At 42.4% G+C, this 22,315-nt stretch overlaps 1 protein-coding gene across 3 annotated transcripts in view; it reads left to right on the top strand.

Annotated features, from left to right (window-relative positions):
• G3BP2 (G3BP stress granule assembly factor 2) overlaps nt 1-22,315 on the top strand; it is a 51,709-nt gene that overhangs the window by 9,787 nt on the left and 19,607 nt on the right. For 2 of the 3 annotated variants that reach the window (XM_081971208.1, XM_081971209.1), the window contains exons 3-5: nt 10,231-10,312; nt 11,866-12,039; nt 13,604-13,694. In XM_081971208.1, the coding sequence (XP_081827334.1) occupies nt 10,231-10,312; nt 11,866-12,039; nt 13,604-13,694 (347 nt within the window). The remainder of the gene's footprint in view (nt 1-10,230; nt 10,313-11,865; nt 12,040-13,603; nt 13,695-22,315) is intronic. The other variant, XM_081971210.1, reaches the window with a different exon arrangement.

Below are 22,315 nucleotides of genomic sequence, written 5' to 3' on the forward strand. Positions count from 1 at the left end.
ATCTAAATTTTTAACTCTTAAATTTGCATCAAGTTTATATTCAGTAGTATTCTTTGGAACGGATAAAATAATAAGAAACTGATCATCAAATTATAGAAAGTGGAATTATGTGAGAGAGATAATGCTCTGTTGTGCAGTTTTATCTTTTAAAGGAGTTCACAAAAATAGTAAAAGAATTTATGTGCCCCGAATTGTTTAGAGCTTTGCAGCTTGCAAATTTAATGCATTTTAAATATATGTATGAAAAAAAAAACATTCAGAGTGAATGCAATATCATAAAAGTGCCATAAATTGTTGCAAATTGAAATAGCATGTAAAAAGCTTGATAAAGCTAAAATGCATGTTTTGTATTGATAGAAAAGTGCCTGGCAAACTTTTTTTAAAAAAAGAATTTTATTGGTTTTTAAACATTTGTGGGGAAAGGTAAAAGGGTACATAGAAAATTTTGGCAGCTCCCGTGCTAGTGGTAGAAATCCCTCCAAATCTCACAATTTTTACAATGTTAAAGACAACGTATAAAAGATAAGCAAAAACAGAATCTTGTTCTACATTATATCAACCGTGTGTTCAATCATCTCTTTTTTTGTCACTTTCTAGTATATCAACAATTGCAATAATATTTCAAATGCATTTATTTTTGTGACCTGAGCCTTTTCGATATTGCTCCCTCCTCCCTGTCCCCAGATGAAGCCACAGCCCCTCCTTCCTTCATATCTTGTACATTACTACCTTTTTCACTACCTCCCATATTTTCGTCCTCTAGGAGAGAGCTGTGTTTTTTAATGAAGGCTTCTGCCTCCCCCACTGTATTAATTCTAATTCTGCTTCCCTCCCAAAATATCAACATTCCTTCCGGCAATCTAAACCAAACTCCTTTATTATATAATTTCTTTGATAAGGAGGAGTACTTCTTCCTTTTCTCTCTCTCTTTTTTTTTTTTTTGGAATTTGCTTAAGAATGGTAATTTCTTTGTCTTTATATTTTAGTGGTCCCCCCCTTTGAGCCCCTAGCACCTCATCCCTCGTGGTCCTCCTAAGAAATTTAACATGTACCTCCCTTGGAACATTATGTGTTTTAGTGTATGCTGAATTAATCCTGTAAACCAGATCCATATCCCACCACAACTGTTCTTTATCTCTCTTAATATATTCTGCTAAAATTGTATTCATAATATCCTTAAGATCTTCATTTTCTGTCTCTGGTAGGTTCTGGAATCTGAGAAAAAAGGACATTCTTTCAAGTTCTATCTTTGCCATAAAATTTTCCAATTCTAAATTCCCCTTCCGGACTGCCTTAACCTCCTCCCCCAGCCCAGCCGCCCCCTCCTCCAACACCTTAATTTTTTGTTTGTTTTCTGTTATATGGTGTTGTACACCTCTGAGTTCTTCTTTGAGATCTGTCACCTCCTTTTTCAGCTCATTTTGACCCCTCATAATTTCCTGAAACATTTGGGTAACGGATAAATCTTTTGAGCTCTCTCCAGACCCTTCTTGTTGTAACAATGAAGTAATTTTCCTCTGATGCATACTTGGGCTGGAGGTGGCAGATGTGGGAGCCAAGAATGACTTGCCCGTTGGTGGTTTTTTGGGCCCCATTTATCTGAGTTCAGAGATGGTATAAATCTTTTACAAAAGAAATGGCGTCAGTGGAGTGCGCAGCTGTGCCGATCCAAGGAGGCAGGCAAATCCCAAAGTGAAAAGTTAGTTCTCCATCACAATTCCAAGACACGGAGACACACCAGAAAGGGAAAAATCAAATAATCAAGATCCAGGAAGACCATATAACAGGAGAGGGCCAGGGGTCCTTCAGGGGGGGGGGGGTAATAATACAATGCCAGAGATTTTTTCAAAGGTAGTTTCAAAAGGCAGACTTCATTTGTAAGTACAAAAACGAAGACGGAGGGGAGCCATCTTATTTATTTTATTTTCTTATTTCTTAGATTTTTAGACCGCCCCTCTCCCAGAAAGGGACTCGGGGCGGTGTACAGTCAATACAAATAAAATCAGTCATAATAATAAAATACATTTAAGATACATTTGGAGGGGGAGATAGGCTGTACTAAGAAATAAATATATTCTAATCCTAAAAATATCCCAATTAAAACCCCAAACCCTATTAAAATAAAATAAATCCCCGGGAGGTAAAACTAAGAAAGTGCCAGGCCAGCTGATTGAAATAGGTGAGTCTTTAACTTTTGCCGGAAGGAACGGAGGTCGGTGGTAGTTCGAATGTCTGGGGGGAGGTCATTCCAGAGGGTTGGGCCCATCACAGAGAAGGATCTACTCCTAGGTGTCGCCCGCTGGCATTGCCTAGCAGACGGCACCAGGAGGAGCCCCTCCCTGTGTGAGCGGATAGGTCGCAGGGACGTGTGTGGTAGGATGCGATCCTGCAGATAACTAGGTCCTATGCCATGGAGCGCTTTAAAGATGGTGATCAATACCTTGAAACGCACCCGAAAGGCCACAGGTAGCCAGTGCAGCTCGCACAGGAGAGGTGTTACGTGGGAGTAACGTGTACTTCCCATAATAACCCGCGCGGCTGCGTTCTGAACTAGCTGCAGTCTCCGGATGCGTCCCAAGGGAAGCCCCATGTAGAGGGCATTGCAGTAGTCCAGGCGAGACGTCACCAGCGCATGAGTGACCGTGCGCAGGGCACTCCGGTCCAGTAGGGGGCGCAATTGGCGCACCAGGCAGACCTGGTGGAACGCCCCCCTTGCCACGGCTGCCACATGGTCCTCCATTGACAGCCGGGCATCGAGGAGGACGCCCAAATTGCGCGCCCGCTCCACGGGGGACAGTTGTTCGCCCCCTATGGCCAGCGATGGAGTCAGCTGGCTGAACCGAGGTGCCAGTACCCACAGCCACTCGGTCTTGGAGGGGTTGAGTTTGAGTCTGTTGTCCCCCATCCAGACCCCGACGGCTTCCAAACACCGGGACATCACTTCGACAGCCTCGTTGGGGTGGTTTGGGGTTGAAATATACAGCTGAGTATCATCAGCGTAAAGATGGTACTCAACCCCAAAACCACAGATGATCTCACCCAGCGGCTTCACATATGCGTTGAACAGGAGAGGCGAGAGGACCGACCCCTGTGGCACCCCACAAGTGAGTGGCCTCAGGGACGACCTCTGCCCCCCTGTCAACACACATTGCTTCCGGTCGGAGAGGTAGGAGCCGAACCACCGCAAAACGGTGCCTCCGACTCCCATCCCCTCCAACCGGCGCAATAGGATACCATGGTCGATGGTATCAAAAGCCGCCGAGAGGTCTAATAGGACCAGGATAGAGGAACAAACCCTATCTCTGGCCCTCCAGAGATCATCAACCAACGCGACCAAGGCTGTCTCAGTGCTGTGCCTGGGTCGGAAGCCGGACTGGCGTGGGTCTAGATAGTCGGATTCGTCTAGGTGTCGTGGAAATTGCTGCGCCACCACATTCTCAACAACCTTCGCCAAGAAGGGGAGGTTGGAGACTGGACAATAATTAGCTAGCTCCATTGGGTCGAGCGAAGGTCTCTTGAGCAAGGGTCTCACCACCGCCTCTTTCAAGGCGGTTGGTAAGTATCCCTCACCCAATGAGGCGTTCACCAGGCCCAGGAGCCAGCCTCGTGTCACCTCCCAGGCTGCCAGTACCAGCCAGGAGGGGCACGGGTCCGTTAAACATGTGGTGGGTCGCAGCCGTCCACGCAACCTGTCCAAATCCTCGGGGGCAACAGAGTCAAACTCCTCCCAGAATGGTCTCTCAAGACTCGCTGTTGGCGACTCGTCTGGTCCACTGACGGAGGTCCACCCGCTCCGGATCTGATCGATTTTGTCCTGAAGATATTCCCCAAACTCCTCTGCTCTGCCCTGTAAGGGTGTCTCCCGCGCCCCCTGCGATAAAAGGGAGCGGGTCACCCTAAACAGGGCGGCAGGGCGGTTATCCGCGGACGCAATAAGAGCAGTACAATGTCTACGTTTGGCCGCTCTTATTGCCACAAGGTAAGTCCGCAAATAGGCTCTTACCTGTGTTCGGTCAGATTCGGAGCGTGAGGACCTCCACCTGCTCTCTAGACGTCTCCTGTGGCGCTTCATCACCCTAAGCTCCTCAGTAAACCAAGGAGACCGGGTGGGTCGATGCCGCAGGAGAGGTCGCAAAGGCGCAACCCGGTCCAAGGCCCCAGTCATTGCCCTATTCCAGGCAGTCACTAGGTCCTCGGAGCGGGAGCGGGACAAGGCTACAGGTATTGGCCCAAGCTACGTCTGGAATCTATCAGATTCCATCAGGTGCCTGGGGCGGTACCAGTTTATAGAGTCTGGTTCCGCCTCCTCGCGGTGGGGGATAGCGCCAGGGAAGTCCAGCCGGAGGGATGAGTGGTCTGACCATGACAGGGGCGTGATGACTAAATCCCCTATTCCCAGATCACTCGTCCACTGTTCAGATACAAAAATGAGGTCCAGTGTGTGGCCCCCTTTGTGAGTGGGGCCCTGCACTAATTGGGTCAGGTCCATGGCCGTCATGGAAGCCATGAACTCCCGAGCCACCTCGGAAGCCGCTCCCGTTGACGGCAAGTTGAAGTCCCCCATGACCAAAAGTCTGGGAGTCTCAACTGCCGTCGCTGAGATTCGCTCGAGGAGCTCGGGCAGGGCTGCTGATGCATAGCGAGGAGCCAAGTATACAATCAGCAAGCCCCACTGCCTCCCTGGGCCCCAGTTCACACCAAGGGACTCACACCCGGGTATCTGAGGGACAGTGAACTCCCTCGGCTCTAAACATTCCCGCATAACCACCGCCACCCCACCACCCTTACCCAGGGCCCGAGGCTGATGGAATGCACGGAAACCCGGTGGGCACATTTCCACGAGGGGTAAACCACCCTCGTGGCCCAGCCAGGTCTCCGTTATCCCTGCAAGGTCTAGCTCCCCCTCTGAGATCAACTCATTAATGAGGGGGGCCTTGTTGGTGACAGACCTTGCATTGCAAAGCATCAGCCGCAGGCCCTGGCTCTGTAGCACCTGTCCACCTAGACTGCAGGGGTTGGTACAAGCGACCGGGCGTAACCAGCAGCCACGGTCTCCCAACCGACCTTGGGATCTTATCCTGTCCTCGCATCCCCTCCTCCCCGCGACCGTTGTAATAGGACAACCCTCTGCTTTAGTGACCTTTATATTCCCCCCCAAGGATCTTGGCTCCTCCTTTCACAGGGAGAAGAACAAAGATTTCCATAAAAAAAAAAATTTTCCTTTAAGAAAACAGCTCAGTAATCACCTCTTGCAGTTGTGATATGAATCTTTCTCACATAGTTAATACAGGTGACAAGTTAGCCTTTATTCTGTCTCCATTCCGATATAGAGAGAGATAATTCAAATGCCGCTTTATCCAAGGGGGGTAAAGAGAAAAAGGAACCCCCCTCTAATCTTCCAGCTTCAAGTAGATTGAACACGAATTTACAATAGTCTGCTGCTTATCCATCAACGATAATTAAGGAGATTAGGACGAATCTCTCACCACCCGCATTCCAGCCACTCTTCCTTAATTAACTCCTTCTTCCCGGAGCCCATTCAGCGAACGGGTGGACAGCCAAATGCTGTTCCATGCCTCCCCTCTGTTCCCCGGCTCTGGGGTGAGGCTGGAAACACCCTTGCCGGCTGCCGCCGCATCCGGGGCGTTCCAGCAAGCCGCCCTGCGGCAGGCGGCCCCTCCGAGACCCCCTGTGCTCCTGAAAGGAGCCCACCAGAGAGACGAACAGCAGACAACAATGTCTATCGCCTTCAGTGACCGGAAGTGATCTCCCTGCCTGGCAAACTTTTTTATGGAAGTAAATGCACAAGACAGGGACATGTGATCTCCTAAATGTCAACTATTATTAGTTATGAGTATTAGAAGTTAACATGTCATTTAACATATCAGCAATCATATAATTGTATAGAATGCTATCAAATTTGTGTTGAAAAGCATGGTCAATCATTCAATTTTCATTAATGATAATTCGAGGGTATCTACCTAATTTGAAATAGGTATATAACAAGGTATTCGTAGATCATACATTTGTAAATTTGTATTTGTAAGTTGCATCTCATAGGGAGGACACTATCCATTTCTGAGACAGGAAATTCAGCAGCAAATTTTATTTATTTGTATTCTGCCTTTATTATTTTCACCAACAAACATAACTAACAATATGTGAGGTGTGTTGGACTGAGAGAGAATGACTTGCCAAAGGCCACCCAGCTGGTTTCATGATAAGATGGAATTTGAACCCAGTCTACTAATTTCTAGCCTGGTGCCTTAACCAATAGACCAAACTGGTTCTCAAATGCCAAAATGTGTCTCAAATACCAGGAGTCTACAGTTTTCAGAGGTGCCTCACATAATAAGAATAAAATCAAGGTTTAATTCAGCAAAATCTTATAGAAAAAGAAACAAAATAGTACAACAAAAATTATATTTAAATAAAATTTAAATATATATTGAAGAATTTTTTAAAATAAATATTTAATAAAGAGTAAAGATTTTTGTGCCAAAGCTATTTAACTAACAAGCATTTCAAGGTACATATAAAACCACATCCCTAATCTGAGAGAGGGCAGGCTGCCTAGAAACTGACCAGCACCTCTGCTGCTATTGTCTTGCCTCTTCCCAGCCAAAGCAGGAATCCTTGACTATAAAAGCTATGATAAGAGAAAGCCCAGGTTTGTATCAAAGTGTGTATCAAAGAAGGAAGGAAATGAGTTTGTGCACGAAATGAAGTAGCTTGATTCAGCTAGAAAGAAATACTTTTCTCCAGTAGTAGAACTCACAATGAGTTGTAGTTGGAAGAGCAGTAGAAAGAGGTGTAGTAGCAGTGAAGAAGAATGGAATAGTGGTGAGCAGCGAGTACTAGTCTGTGAAGGCTTGCCTGCATGTCGCGTCTAGGAAACTATTTTGTTCTTTTGGTTATCTTGTGTTTTGGAGCCCACTCACCTGGGTATATTTAAAAGAAACCACGATATACTCTTTCATGCTCTTCCCGGCACATGGAAGAAAAGGCTAATAGCATTCAGTGTAATATCACTAGTCCAATAATTGGAGTCAAAGTTCACATATCTGACCTCCAGACAAGATGGGCAGAATATAAATAAATGTAAATAAAAAAACAACAACTTGTTTTAAAGGTTTGGTTTTGATTTCAAAATAAAAATAAAATAAAAGCTAATAAGAGTTTAGTTGCCTTTTATAAAAAAAAACATCTTTGGAACAACCATGACTCAGATAATTGACAATCTCCATAGAAACTTGCTTTAAAGGACTGTTAGACTAAATACTATTCAAGTGTCTGTCTGATATTGAGAAAAAAGATACATCCAATTTCTAAAGTTGGAGCTAAATTAAATTAAAATGGAATCCAATCAACAAGCTGTAAAAGATGAAATTCCAGGTTAGAAAAATTAAAAAGTACTTAAATTATCACATGAGACTTTGTTACTGCTTTAGCAGTATGTTTGTGTACACACAATATATATGCTTTCAAGTATTTTTGACTAGTGATAACTATCTACACAAATCCACCCACTTTTAATGAGGTTTTTAGAAATGGTTTGCCTTTGCTTTCTTCATAGGACCAAAAATGTGACCCAAAGTCATCCAACTGGCTTTGTACTGAAGGCAGAACTGTAACTCACAACCTTCTAGTTTTTAGCTTGGTGGCTCAAACTGGTTTCACTGAGTAGAGAAACTAGAGCAATCTAGGAAATGAAGGAAGATAGTAAGGCTAAACACTACCTAGAAATTCTAGTTGCTAGGAGAAGTCTTTTTCTTGAATTCAGTCAGTAGAGAGCCTTTTCATTTGGTTACTTTCTTCAGACATTCTAGCAGAAAATATTAAATTAATTCCAATAAGTTCATTAAAAAATTACTATAATGCTTTTTTTAACTACAACTTTTGGAACATCTTCTGTCTGTGCCTAAACCTAATTTTGTGGACAAGCAGGAAAATGGAATGTCTTTTTTCATCCTTATACTTAATTTTTCAATTGTAGATTTACTTAAAAACCTCTGGCAGTGCTAAAAAAGAATGACCGTTTCTACTTACTATAATAAGAACAGAAAAAGAAAAGAACCATTGCCCAGCAAAGCCCTCTTCTGTATGGAAAAAAAATTCTGACTGCTGGCATTTACATCCTAATTATAAATTACATTCATATCCTTAGTTGCACATAGAACAAGGGTAGTCATGAGTCATGCACAAACTTGCTCATCAAAAAAACGTTTCCCCCTCTTTCATGCTGATAAAAGGACAGAATAACTAAAACAAACAGATTTAAACATACTTTTGCATATCAAAATCAGCATATGCTGTCAAAATATATTAGGTAGAAACTATCTTTTTTTTTAGAATTGTCAAAACTGTTTTTGGGAGGGGGTTATATTGCAAGAGGGTTACATCTGGTGACAGGGAGAGTTCAATTTTGATATGTTAGGATTAAGCAAAGAGTTGAACAGATGAAATAGGTTTTACACTGTCATATCTAAAAAACAGGACGACAAGAGGGTGTGGCCTCCATTTTGTTTGATGTATTTTCTTCACTGCAAAAGTCTATTCTAATGTATCACAGATGATTCCAAGTAAGATTTGATTCCACATAGATTTATCTATATGGAATCTCTGCCACTAGAACTATACCGTGTTTCTCCAAAAAGACGACTCACCTTGAAAAGAAGCCCTATCACGTTTTTGAGGGCATGAGATCAAATTAAGCCCCACTCACAAAATTAGCCCTAATTAAGACCCCACCTACTCCAGGGTGCAGGGGGTGGAGCAAGGCACACAGGTAAAAAAATAAGCTATGGTGGGGATGTGGGGTGGAGCTATCCTACTTACCAGGCCTTACACACCCCGACACCTGCCTCGCCTTGTTCTGTGGCCGCTTGCAACCACTCGCACGCATCGCCCTGGCCTCCGTTTCGAGTTCAGATGCCTGCCAGAAGGCATTTGCAGCCGATAACAGATCTTTGGATCAATCCGGAGTGATTGTTCAGTGATTGCTTAAGAACTAAATTAGATAGCCAGAATGATTTGAAATCTTCTCTAATTTATTTATTTGTTAAATTTATTTTCCATACATGTCACCAAGAAACTCTTCTGGGCAGCTTATAACAGGAAAACAGAAAAATGAAAATAAGTGTAAACAAAACAGTATCAAAGTAAAGGAACTGTTTCAATATTCATTGTTATCTGTTACTTCCTTGGCAACTTCTCCCATTACTGAACTGATTGTTTTCTTGAGTTTTTTTTCCTCACATAAAAAACAAGAAAATAGTCAAGGAAACAATCAGTCTATTAATGGGGGGAAATGGCAAGAAAGTAACAAGATAATAGAAGGAAAGCAGAACTGCTTAATTCATTCTTTGCATCTGTCTTCTCGCAAAAACAAAATACAATCCAGTTTACCAAAAATAAAGCCCTAAAAGACAGACTAGAAATTAAATTAAATTAATTTCTTACTTACTAAAATAAATAAGAAAAGGGTAAGAAAGCATCATCTAACCTAGATGGATTCAAATCACTGGGTCCTGACAGATTTCAGCGAACTGGCTGAATCCCACCACTGTTTATGACCATTTTTATACTTACAACCATTGCAGGCCACATGATCAAAATTCATATGCTTAGCAACTGATTCATATTTATGATGGTTGCAGTATCCTGAGGTCAGGAAACCTGACAATCCCCTTTTGTGACCTTCTGACAAACAAAGTCAATAGGGAAGCCAGATTCATTTAATAACCACATTACTAACTTAATACCTGCAGTGATTCATTCAAAAACTGTGGCAAGAAAGGTTATAAAACGGAGCAAAATTCACTTAACAAATGCCTCACTCAGCAACATAATTTTTGGTTCAGTTGTTATAAGTCGAGGACTATTTGTATAAGACCTTGCTTTATATACAACCCAATTATTGACATTAAATAAGGACTATTTGTAAGAGTTTTTATCAATTCTATCAGTTTGCTATGATGGTTAAGGTTTAGGTAAAGTATGAAAAAAAGTCATTAGATGAAATTGGGCTTGTCATAATCTTAAATTCTATGTATTTCAGCCTTGTGTATAAAATAAAAAATAGAAAAAATAAGATCCTTTTATCTACTTCTTAAATGCAGTATTTTAGAGCATTTAAAATATGTTTCATTTGAAATTGTCAAGAAGAAAATATTTTAGAATATGCTTCCACGTGATAATCTTAAATATTGTTGTTAAATTTCTTTAAAGGTTTTATGGCAGGAACTCTTCATATGTCCATGGTGGATTAGATGCCAGTGGCAAGCCCCAAGAAGCTGTGTATGGCCAAGCTGTATGTACTATAAATCCTACTTGAAATTGTATGCTACAAATAAACATGACTCTTAAAAGTTATCCGCATTAACAAATGCTACCGTATATTTACATGTTTCTGTTAAAGCTCACAATAATGCTACGTATCTTTAAAGTCAGGAGAAAGAAAAAATCTTCTCTTGCCGTTCTTCATTCATCTTCCTAATACTTAAATGCATGTGATTTGAGAGAGGGCTGGCTTATGCTTCCTATTTTATTATCTTTTTACTGCCATTCCTTGTAATACTTACACATAGTGTCCACCTACTGATTATTCAGCAACTGTTTGAAGATATACTGGTGTTTAGGCATATTTATGCTCATTTATGACCTTTGCAGCATCCCTCAATCATATGGTTACCATTATAATTTAGTATACTTTTCTTCCCCACTCCCCTTGCAGACCAAAGAGATTGGAGATTGAAAAAAAAACAGACAGTGTGACTTCTACACATCAAAAGCAGTGTGTTTTTACAAGCAGTAGGAAAGAGTCAAAAGAGAGATTGCCTACAAATTTTTGTTTTTTCTCTCTCTTTCCTCTCCCCACCTCTTAGAGCATAGAGATTAGAGAGAAAGAGATTTCAAGAGAGTAAGCAGTTTGTGTAGCATGCCCAGCTTCAGATAGTCAGCATGATTCTGTTGCTTTCCATGCGTACAAGATAGTAAGCAGACACTTGAGCATTCCAAAGGTCAGGGAGTGGTTAAGAGGCAAACAAAAGCTGAAGGTGTGATAATGTTGATTAGAAAGAAGACACTGCTTAATTTTAATGATAATTGAAAATCCCTTCTGCACTTTATGCATGAAACAGAAAAAAATTATATGTTACATGTAGGTTTGATAATTTAAAAATAGTAAATGATAGAAAAAATGAAAATTATGTTTTAATTATAGAGTAAGAAATTAATTTAAATTTATTATAATTGTGAGAAAATAGGAAGTCAATTTTTTATATATTTTTCTATTTTCTTGCACTTTTGGCTTTGTCATTCTATTTTTCCTCATCTTAATTATTAATTTATGTTAGCTTTTTATCTTTTTTACTTAAACATTAATAAAGTTATTAAGCTGAAGGTGTGCAACTGAGTAGCCTTCTCTGTTTCCAACTGAAAATAACAGAAGTGGTGATATGATTTGCCACACTACTCCTTTATTTAGCAGCAGAGTTGCTGCTGCCAATTAGGGTTGTTAAGCGAGGACTATCTCTTCTACCACTGCGAGTTATATTATGTCTCTCTTTACCAAAGAAAAAAAGGATGTTAATGTAGAGCCTGTATCTGCCTTGTTAGCAGACGAGATAAACTTGCATTCGCTAGAAACTCGCAACTAGCTTCCTAAATGCATTGGTTTTCAAACTGGCTAATATATTTTAATAAAGTATACCACAAAAAACTATAAAGGAACATTTTAAAAATGCCTAATAAAGGAAAAGCTAACTATTGTATTGTTTTTCAGTGCTATTTTTTCTACATAAATGTATATGTTGTAGAAAGTTAATTTTACTTAGCCATTTTTTTTACTGTATTTGTGTTTAGGACATTCACAAAAAGGTGATGTCCCTACAGTTTAGTGAGTGCCGCACTAAGATTCGCCATGTTGATGCCCATGCAACCCTGAATGATGGAGTAGTTGTGCAAGTCATGGGGGAGTTGACAAACAATGGACAACCAATGAGAAAGTTCATGCAAACATTTGTGCTGGCTCCAGAAGTAGGTGATATTTTGAATGTTGGAAGCAGTAGAGATAGCTAGACTTCGGTTCCTTGCTAATTGTAGGTGGAAGGAAAACATGAAAGCATCCAGAAAACTCTTACTTTAGAGTAAAGGCTCTCTTAGATTATTGTCTCTGCAAACTTACACAAGGGCCGCTAATGTTGGGTGGAGGGAAAACATGGAAGCAGCCTAAAAATGTTTCCCTTTCTTCTCCCTACCATTCACTGTACCTGTGTTAGTTTGCAAAGAGACTAACATCTATGAGAAGCTTACTCTAAAGAATTTTGCTTTCTGCTTCTATGTTTTCCTCTACCCACCATTAGCTGCACTTGTGTAAGGGGGGGGGGGATAGTGCAAGGAATGGGTGCAGAGGATGCCCAAGCAGCAGTGGGTACTTCAAAGAGTGGGAAATGGAGTATGGGATATCTCAGTGGATGAGGAGAGGCTGGAGGCAGGTGATTTTGTTCCCTGATTTTCCCCACCCCTGAGGCATCCCATGCAAACTCACCCACCCGCACATTTGTTTAACAGAAGCATTGGAGAGAACTGGGATGGGGGCTGGTTCACTTAATGTGATTCACTTAACATCCTCTTGACTTGTGAATGTAATTGGCAGGTTCCATTACATTTGTAACTGGAGGATTGCCAGTATTACCTCTTCCTCAAAAAACCTTCCTTTATACATAGCATCAGATATGTTTTTGCTAGGCTTAATTTGTTTTTTAATTATTTTTCCAAAAATCAAACTCTTGAACTAATGTAAAAATGTCTAGAAGCTGAAAATTTCACTTCTAGCCCTCTGCTGACATCCTGCAGTGTAACCAAGACAGGCAGTTCTAACAAAGTGTGGACTTTATTTAATCAAGGTGGCAAATAAAGGACAAATTATCAGACTATAGCTAGCAGTGGAGTAGGGGCTAGGTTTGATGGCATCAGTATGAACTAGCAATTCTAATGGTTCCAATTCCAATAGCAATGGTTCTTCAAATGTGAAATTTTGAAGACTTGCTGAGAATGGGTATTTCTTTCTTGTTCTTTTCAGTATATGCCAGAAGTCTCACAGATCCTGTATTATTATAAGACTTAGCTATTCACTGTTTGGAAATAGGTAAAAAGTCTTCCTATGGATAGACGAAATCCCTGAAGAGTCTTAGGTTTAATGATTCTTCCCAGAAATCTGAAATTATGACAATCAAGCATTGTAATGTCCATGAAGAAAGAAAAGGAACATCAAAGTGATGTACTCTAGTTTCTAAAGGAGTAGCTAGCTGTGTTTATAGTTAAAACAAAGATCCAGTGGGATCCTAAAAACTAACAATGAGCAACCATTTTTGAGTCAATACTATTTGCATTAGATGCTCTGTTCCTAAGTCTCCCTCAAATTGAGCTCAACACCCGATGACTTTATGCACATATCAATGAAGCTTTCTTGGCAATTATGCTCTCCACAGGTATTAACTTTGCCCTTGCAAGGGCAAATAGGAAAAAATATAGGCATAATTTGTAATATCACTAGAGTGATAATCCCCAAATTAAGCTTTCTTCTATCTTTGTTTTTCAGGGGTCTGTTCCAAATAAGTTTTATGTCCACAATGATATATTTCGCTATGAAGATGAAGTATTTGGTGATTCTGAACCTGAACTTGATGAAGGTAGGTATTTTTAATATGAATTGTATACATATTTTATAAATAATAATAATAATAATAATAATAATAATAATAATAATAATAATAATAATAATAATAATAATACAAAAGGAATAAACAAAAAAAGTAATGTTATTTACATTAGGTAATTTTATATATATTATTACCTAATGTAAATAACGTGTGTGTGTGTTTGTGTATTTCTCCTACACATAAATAACTATAATGTTTTTTAAGCCTACTGTATTTTGTTTAAATGGCTTCCATATTTATCCATACTATGTTTAGTTTATACTATATTTATCTCCTCATTAAGTAATCTCCTGATTAATTGTAATCAGATCTTGAATCTATTGAGTAAATACATTTATCTTTTCCATGTTGCAGTATCAGACTTTTAGCTAAAATAAGAACATAGAGAATCCATTTATATTGTCTAGTTGTCAAATCCCATGTACTAAGTAGGTAATTAAGAGAATAGTAACTTCTGGAATTACTCTTTGTTGCATAGTCAAATTTATATAGTCCGCTCACAGTCTTAGTACGTATAGGACATAAATTGTGTTCGATAGTTTACTTTATTAATTGATTAATCCTATGACCATATCAAAATACAAAAAATAAATAAAATGCACCCTAATTTCAGGCTAAAATAGATAAGAGAAAATGCAGTAATAAAATACGCATGTGCTAAATACAAAGAATCAACATACAAATAAACACCTCTTTACAGAATACCCTGATCTGTTTGATGTAACAAGTTCTTAGCTTAGCTGCCTTAATTATAAACTTTGAAGTTCTGCTCGTAATGTATAGATTAGAACCCAAAATAAATAGGACAGTATGCAATTCAGTTCTCAGTGGGCTCTTCTTTCATACAAAACAATCAAAACTTGAACAATACCTTCGATTGCTGGGGAACTGTATATACATATTTTCTCGTGACATGGTATGTGGTGGAAGTGCCCATATTAGGTTGTGGAATCCAATAGCTTGAATCTGGCTCTCCAATATGCTCTTCTTGCAAACTCTGTGAATTTCTAACAAAGTGTGAAAAATTACTAACAATTTTTCAAATTGAAAAGTAGTTTTGTTCTTAACCAACCAACTTAAAAATCTACTTTTTGCCATTAGCTCCATGTCAGTTTGAGCACTGATATCTAGGACTCTTGTTTAAAAAATTTCCTTGCCTAGGAGGCAGTTGAGAATAAATACTGGATGGAAAACCCATGTTGTGAAATAACTGTGGTAAGTCAGTTTACCCAGGAAATGGGCTGAGCCATACTTATCTGTTCTAAACATATTCTGGGTAGCCTATCAGAATCCATTGAATGGATCTTCTGCCAGTATGTGAAAACTTTTTAAATTGACTGTGTATGGAGCATTTCTGCTTTGCTTCTGTTCTGACCGCAGGGACTGATGTGTTCTTATCAGTTCCCAGTAAGCTTCTTAAAAAGCAGGCCTGGACTTGTTCAAATGAAGTAGCTTTTGCAAAGCTTCACAATTCTATATCATAAGTCAGTACAGGAACTATTTTTGCCCTGAATACTTTCAGTATATAATTTCAGATATTCAGGTAATAGTAATTAAATAATTTGTATAATCTTTTAGTACTTGCCTTGGTTCTTGCTGAATTTCTTTTAAAATAATTTATCCACAACTCTGTTGGTAAAAACAACTTCTAAATAAGTAAAAGAATTAACTTGTTTGATAGGCTCCCCATTTAGTTATATTTCCTTTTTGTTTGTTTGTTAAATGTCATCACTTTAGATTTAGTTTTATTGATGTTTAAAAAAAATAGAGCACAGTAGATATTTAGCTTTTGCAACAGTTTTCTCAGGCCTATTTATGTGCGGTTAAAACCAAATTATCAGCATATAAAAGAATATTAATAAACTCATCATGAATCTTTAGTATATGACTATCAGAAGCCTAGAGAAATCCTGGAATATCATTGACATATAGTTTCTGATATGTTTTTCATATATGGCAGTGTTATCTTTTTTATGACTTAAAATTAGAGAGAACTCCACCAGATCCCCATCTGTTCTTCCAGCCAGTCATATTCCAAGCCAGTAGCTGGATAGAATCCTTAGTATTAGTGGGGCTGGGAGGATGTTAAAATTTGAAATAAGCTTTTCAGTCATTCAACAGGAATGATGCTATCCAAAATTCTCCAGTGTTTAAGGGTGGGGAAGGAATCCTACTGGTTTGAAATGTGTCTATCCACTACTGTGTGCTTGTGTAAACTCCAGTAGGTTTTGAGATAAGCAGCAATTTGGGTAGAGTACCTTTGCAGGTTGACAACTTAGAATAGTGTCAATGTCCTGGAAGATAACTTACCACTAGGCAATGATGATTTTCTCTTTAGCCCACGGTGTGATGCTTTATCAGGGAGCAGAAGTGAGAACTATTCCTAAGGACTCTGGCAGAATTAATCACATTTATCTCTAAAGGTTCTACAGAGAACTGGCTTGCTATGTTCCTCTCTCCCTTTTTAGGTTCCAAATTCAGATCCACATTTCCACCACTTTTATTTGCTTTTGCTTTAACTGATTCAGCTGTAGTATTTGATGACTATTTAAGCTTAATAAAAGTGTCTTTCAGGATGTCCACTTTATTAACTATAGTTAGAAGCTCAAAAGTGGACAATGCTCTTTGTGTGATCAACAGACATTGTCTTGTTATAAAGTGATTTTTGTTAAGTCCTCATCCCCTTGTTACCTAAACCTTGCAACAACTGGATAAATGGCTGTGATCTGAGAAGGGAAGCTTCCTCAGGGATAGAGGAGAAAAGATCTACCGGTAAAAGTTGGGAGCCCTCTATCTCCACTTACAGATTTTATTCCAGGGGATCATATTTATTTGGAAAGTTATCAAGAGGTTTGGTTATTTTTAGCATGTAGCTGTTTACTTTTTAGGTATCTGTCAATGTTGAGCTACTTAGTAGGTTTAAGTGAAGTCTGAGAAACAGAATGTGAACTCTGCAGTCTTTCTTTTCTCCATAGCAAATTGAAAAAAAATATTGATTCCTGGTAAAAATACTAAAAATACAGGTCTCTAGCAGAAAAAGGATAAAAGAGATGAAAATAAAATAAAATGGGATGAAGTAAAAGAAAAAGAACTAGTTAAAAATTAAAAGGGGGCTTTAGAAGGAGCTTTTAACAAACAGATATTAGATCTCTATGCCAGCTTTCTGGGCCCCAGCGTATATTTTAAAGAAGTATTGTCCTCATTAAATTTCCAACAAAATTATGTCCTAAACAATCCTTTTCTATACAAATACAATCAAGTCAAATTACTAAATATTATTTTTGTTGTTTAAGTTGTAGTTTAAGGTCCATTGACACTCTTACTGTAGAAGTTAAAACACTTTTCTATCATTTAGGCAATATAGAAATCACTACTTTTAATTTCACTCATCTTTAAAAAACTGCATATCAAATTGATTTTTATGATAACAAATATCTACCAAAACTAATGGTACCCTCTTTTCCTGAAAACAAGACCTATCCTGAAAGTTAACTCTAGCATGTTAACTGTCCCTAATATAGGCCCTAACCCCCACCCCCTAAATAAGCCTGACTAAAGAGCCTGCGCAACCGACCGGCCGCCTATTCCATCTCATTGCTCATGGTGTCACAGCCCCAGGGTGAGATGGGGTGATTGCGCATCTGCCCCACGTGCCCCACACAGGCTTACCCCAGGGAATCCGTAGCCAGGCCATCCACACCCCAACACCTACTTCGTGATGGCAGCACTGGCAGCCATGTGCAGCAGGAGCACATGTGGCTGCTGGCCCACTTCTGGTTGCTCACGCCTGCAATGGAGTAGAAGGCCAAGTGGTGTTCATGCCGCAGCCAGAAGGTGAGGCAGCAGGGGTAGTATTCACTTACCTTCCCTACCCGTTCGCAAGTGTGAATGTTTGAAGTTACAATGGCACTGAAAAAGGTTAACATGGCTATTTCTATGCTCACATAATCAAAATTCAAATGCTTGGCCACTGACTTATATTTATGATGGTTGCAGTGTCCCAGAGTCATGTGATCATCTTTGCAACCTTCTCCTAGGTGCTGTTTGGAGTGTCCAAGCACAGGTTAACTTCAGCTTGCCTGCCAAGGACTGAGTTCAAAGTTCGTGTAGCCACGCCTCCTGCTCTCTTTAGAGGCTCAGTTTAAAAAACTCAGTCGCCCTAAAAGGACGCCGTTGGGGAGCTCCAGTCCTTGAGCATCAAGTTGAACTCTTCAAGCAGTGTGATTAGTGTAGCCTTTTTTCTTATTTTTGTATAGAGTAGATTAGGGTAGTTATTCACAAGGCATAAGTTTCCTTTCATCGCCTTCACGCGGAGCAGGCTGCTCGGAACGAGCCTGCTGTTCGCGCCCACGCGGCTGAGGCTTCACTGCAAGGGGGGCTTGTTCAGCGGCTGCTGTTGAGCCTTGGGGCCAGGTAGATAGTTAGGAGGGCCCCACCTAATTGTTGGAGGACTTATTAAGAGCTCCGGAGGCTGTTAAAAGCCTTGCCGAACTCCAAACAGCCCCCAGTGCAGTTCCGAGTCATGTGGCAGCCATTTTGGATAGTTTAAAGTGACACGTAAATTTCTCTCTGTCGTTTCATTGCTGCTGCCTGTCTCCATTAGCAGACCACCACTGGGAGGGGTTGCCTACGCAAGGACCTTGCTCTGGGGCGCCAGGCAGGTTCCCCCCTCCCCATCAAGGACAGTATTAGAGCAACTTCAAGGTGTTTGGCTTCCCAGCTGGCCATATCTTGCTTAAAATTGGCGTGGATCTGCGGGCGTTCCGGAATCGTTGAACGGATGCCATTTTTACCTGCTGCAGCTCATTTCAGCACTCCTGGATAGAGACTGGCATATTGGACTCAGCTCAATTTGCTCTTCTAGTGGCAACTCTCCTGCAGTGTTGGCCTGACTGTTCCAGCTTCAGCATGGCTTCCACCAGCACAGCAGAAGACATAACTTCAGCAGGTCTTTCCTCCCCTAAATGTAGCAAGCCAGGGCCTGCAAGCAGGAGGGTGACTAAGGGGCACCCACCTAAAAGCAAGCAGCCCATAGCTAAGAGGATGTATAAGGCTTCTCAAAGACTGGCAGAGAGGAGCCAGAAAACCTTAGAAAAACAGTTTCAAAAGGCTCAGAGGCTTGTAAGGCCTCCCCCTTCTCCTGCAGAGGCCATATTTGGGCCCCCATTGCCTTCTCCCCTTAAGGACATTTCTCCATCCCTGGCATAGGAAGGGGATTACGATTTGTCCTCAGACCCAGACCCATCCAGGGTGGCCCCAGAGTCACCTTGCCCTTCCCTGGGGGGAGAGTCAGTACAAGGGGACTGTTTCCTCATGGAGGAGGAGGATCCCCCTCTGATATCGCCTATGCCCGGGACCAGTCGCCCAGCAGAGGACCAGGGACGCAATATGTCCACTGAGATGAAGCAGATCATCGCTAATGCGATATCTCAAGGCATAGCTGAGGGCATGAGACAGCTAGGCAAGGGCCTCCCACACCAGGCAAGACCCAAACGGGATGCAGGCCTCAGGCTCGAAGGACCAGGCTGGGAGATCATCCTCTCCGGCTTCTTTGGCTATCAGTGAGGAGTCTGAGATGGAGGAGAGGGGTCAGGAAGCTCCAGATTTGTCTGAGGACGAAAATCCTGCTCCTGATCCACCTGCCTTCTCTGGATTGTTCAAGCCCTTGATGTTCAGGGCCATCCTCACAAAAGCCAGGGTCTCTTCTGTTCAGATGGGTCTCCCAGGGCAGAGCAATAAGGACTCCACAGAGCAAGGGAATAAGGAGCCCACTGGTCCCCAAGACCTGGGGGCTGGGCTTTTCAAAGAAAATGCTCCACCCCAGCAGGTAGTACCAGCCCCTCAGTTCTTCTTGGATGTGATCCAGTGTCATTGGGCGCAGCCGGGATCAATGGCCAATCCGAGTGGGGTGGACAAGAAGCTCTATTCCATGGAGAGCAGTATGGAGGATCTTTTAAAGCTTCCTCTGGTGGATGTCCCCATTGTTGCCTTGACTTCCAACTCTGTCCTTCCAGCGGATTTGCTGGAAGGCCTTAAGGCAGAGGATAAGAGGGCTGAGAAGGCCTGTCATAAGACCCACCTCACCACCGTGTGGGCTATGAGGGCCTCTTCCTCCTCTTATTTTGGCAGGGCAGCCCTTTTCTGGCTCCGTAATCTGCAATCTAAATTGCCAGCGAGCGATACTAGACTGTGACAGGATGACAATAAGATTGTGGCTGCAGTCTAGTACCGCAAGGGTCAATCCTTCTTCCGCAGGCAGTCCTTTCGGAACGCAGATCCTCCAGCCACCTCTGGAGGATTTAACCATTCCTATTCCTAGACGCAGGACTGTACCCATGACAGGGCAGTGTTCAGGGACAAAAATATACAGCAGGGTAGTCATAAGTCCTTCCAGGGCGGGTATTCCAACCGTTCCTTTTGTAGGAATAAGTCACCGGTCCCCTCCCATAGCGGGTTGGCTTCAACCCTATGCCGACCAGTGGGAGGAATGAATGACGGACACTTATGTCTTGAACACAATCCGATCAATACCTGGACTCCTTTCAATACCCCCTCGGACTTTGTTCGTTGTCCACTCCCAAGGTCCACGTGCAAACGCCAGCTGATGCAGGCAGAAATCAGCCATTTGCTCGAGATAGCAGCTATAGAGCAAGTTCGGACAGGCCAGGAACGCAGGGGGTTCTACTCCATCCTCTTCCTGGTCCCCAAGTTTGGCGTACAAGCGCTTCAAGATGCAATCACTCCAGGCCATCTTGAGTTGCATCATGCAGGGCGACTTCCTGACGTCAATCGACCTGCATGTTCCCATTCATCCAGCGCATCACAAGTTTCTGAGGTTCCAATTTGCAGACCAGCACTTCCAGTACAAGGCTCTTCCCTTCAACGTTTCATCGGCCCCCAGGACGTTTACCAAACTTCTGGCCGCTGTCCTGTACGTCTTCGATCTTGTCCAATGGATGACATTCTGCTGATGTTATCATCCAGGGAGCAGGTGTGTTGGGAACTCAGCGTCACCATACGCATGCTCAAACAACACAGCTTTTCCGTAAATCTAGAGAAAAGCCACCTGTCGCCAACCACCAGAATCCAGCATCTGGGCACGGTGATCAACTCCAGACTCTGCAAGGTGTTCCTCACACAAGAGAGAATGGACAGCATCACATCCCTCATGCGTCAGGTCCGGAGGTCCAGGTCGGCGCCTCTCGTCACGCTAGCCCAGCTGCTGGAGAAGTTGATCTCGTGCATCGCAGTGGTCCCCTGGGCACAGCTGCATGCAGGAGAGTTTCAATGGTTCCTGCTTCCGATTCAACGGTACAAGGCCAGCAACTCCAAGAGGGTGGTTAGCGTTCCTCCACAAGTGCTCCGGTCACTCAGACGGTGGCAGACAACGGCGCTGAAGAAGGGATTCCTCTTCAAGGAACCAGAATGCCTGGTCATAACAACAGACTCCCAGATTGTACGGCTGGGGCGCCCACCTACAGACACACTTGATGCAGGGCAGATGGTGTCCTGTGGAGCTCGACCACAACATAAACTGGCTGGAGCTCAGGGCCGCCAGATTAGCCCTGCGCCACTTCTGGTGGCTCATCGAGAGGTCTCACATCCTCATATTGATGGACAATATCGCCACCAAGGCCTACGTCAATCACCAGGGCGGAACTCGATTGAAGGCCCTGATGTCGGAGGCAGAAGCCCTGGGGCGTTGGGCAGAACTCCATCTCCAGTCCATAAGGGCGGACCACATTTCAGAGAAGGCGAACGTGACAGCGGACTGGATCAGCAGAACGACCATCAGCATTTCGGAATGGTGGCTTCATCCGTCACTGTTTCACCAACTGACCCAAAGGTTTGGCCTTCCGACAATAATAGACTTATTCGCCAGTCCAGAGAACACACCTCCCCTGGTTCTTTTCAAGATTCCAATGCTCCTGCGTGGAAGGGACGGATGCTCTTTGATGCTGCTGGCCTCCAAGACTGTTATACGTCTTTCTGCCTCTCTCACTAATCCCTCAGGTGATCAGGAAGATCTTGCTGGAGGGAGCCAAAGTACTGCTAGTCACCCCACACTGGCCAAGGAGATCCTGGTTCGCCGATCTTGTCAGCCTGTCAGTGACCAAGCAATGGCGCATACCTCAGGAGCAGATCTCCCTCAGCCAACCCACACCCAGACCCTCAATGGCTCCAATTAGTCGTGTGGTACTTGATGGGGACCTCCTGAGGCAGGACAGCTTCTCTGACTAGGTCATCCGCACCATCCAGGTGTCCAGGAGACCTTCTACTGTGCGGATTATGATGCAACATGGACTATTTTCTCCTCTTGGTGTCACTTCCATCACATCAATGCCACAGTAGCGACAATTCCGCAAATCCTGGACTTCCTCCAGGAGGGGTTGGACAAGGACCTCATCCCCAACACACTTTGGAGGCAGACAGCAGCCCTAGCCACCATCTTGTCCAGAGACTATTCTCAACCGCTCAGCAGACACCCAAGAGTTTGCAGTTTCCTAAAGGGGGCTACCAACCTATGCCCTTCGACCGTACACTGTTACCCAACTTGGGACTTATTGATTGTCTTGCAGACCCTAACATCG

The sequence above is a fragment of the Natrix helvetica genome (genome assembly GCF_964273705.1).
Source record: "Natrix helvetica genome assembly, chromosome: Z".
In the NCBI taxonomy this organism is placed as follows: Eukaryota; Metazoa; Chordata; class Lepidosauria; order Squamata; family Natricidae; genus Natrix; species Natrix helvetica.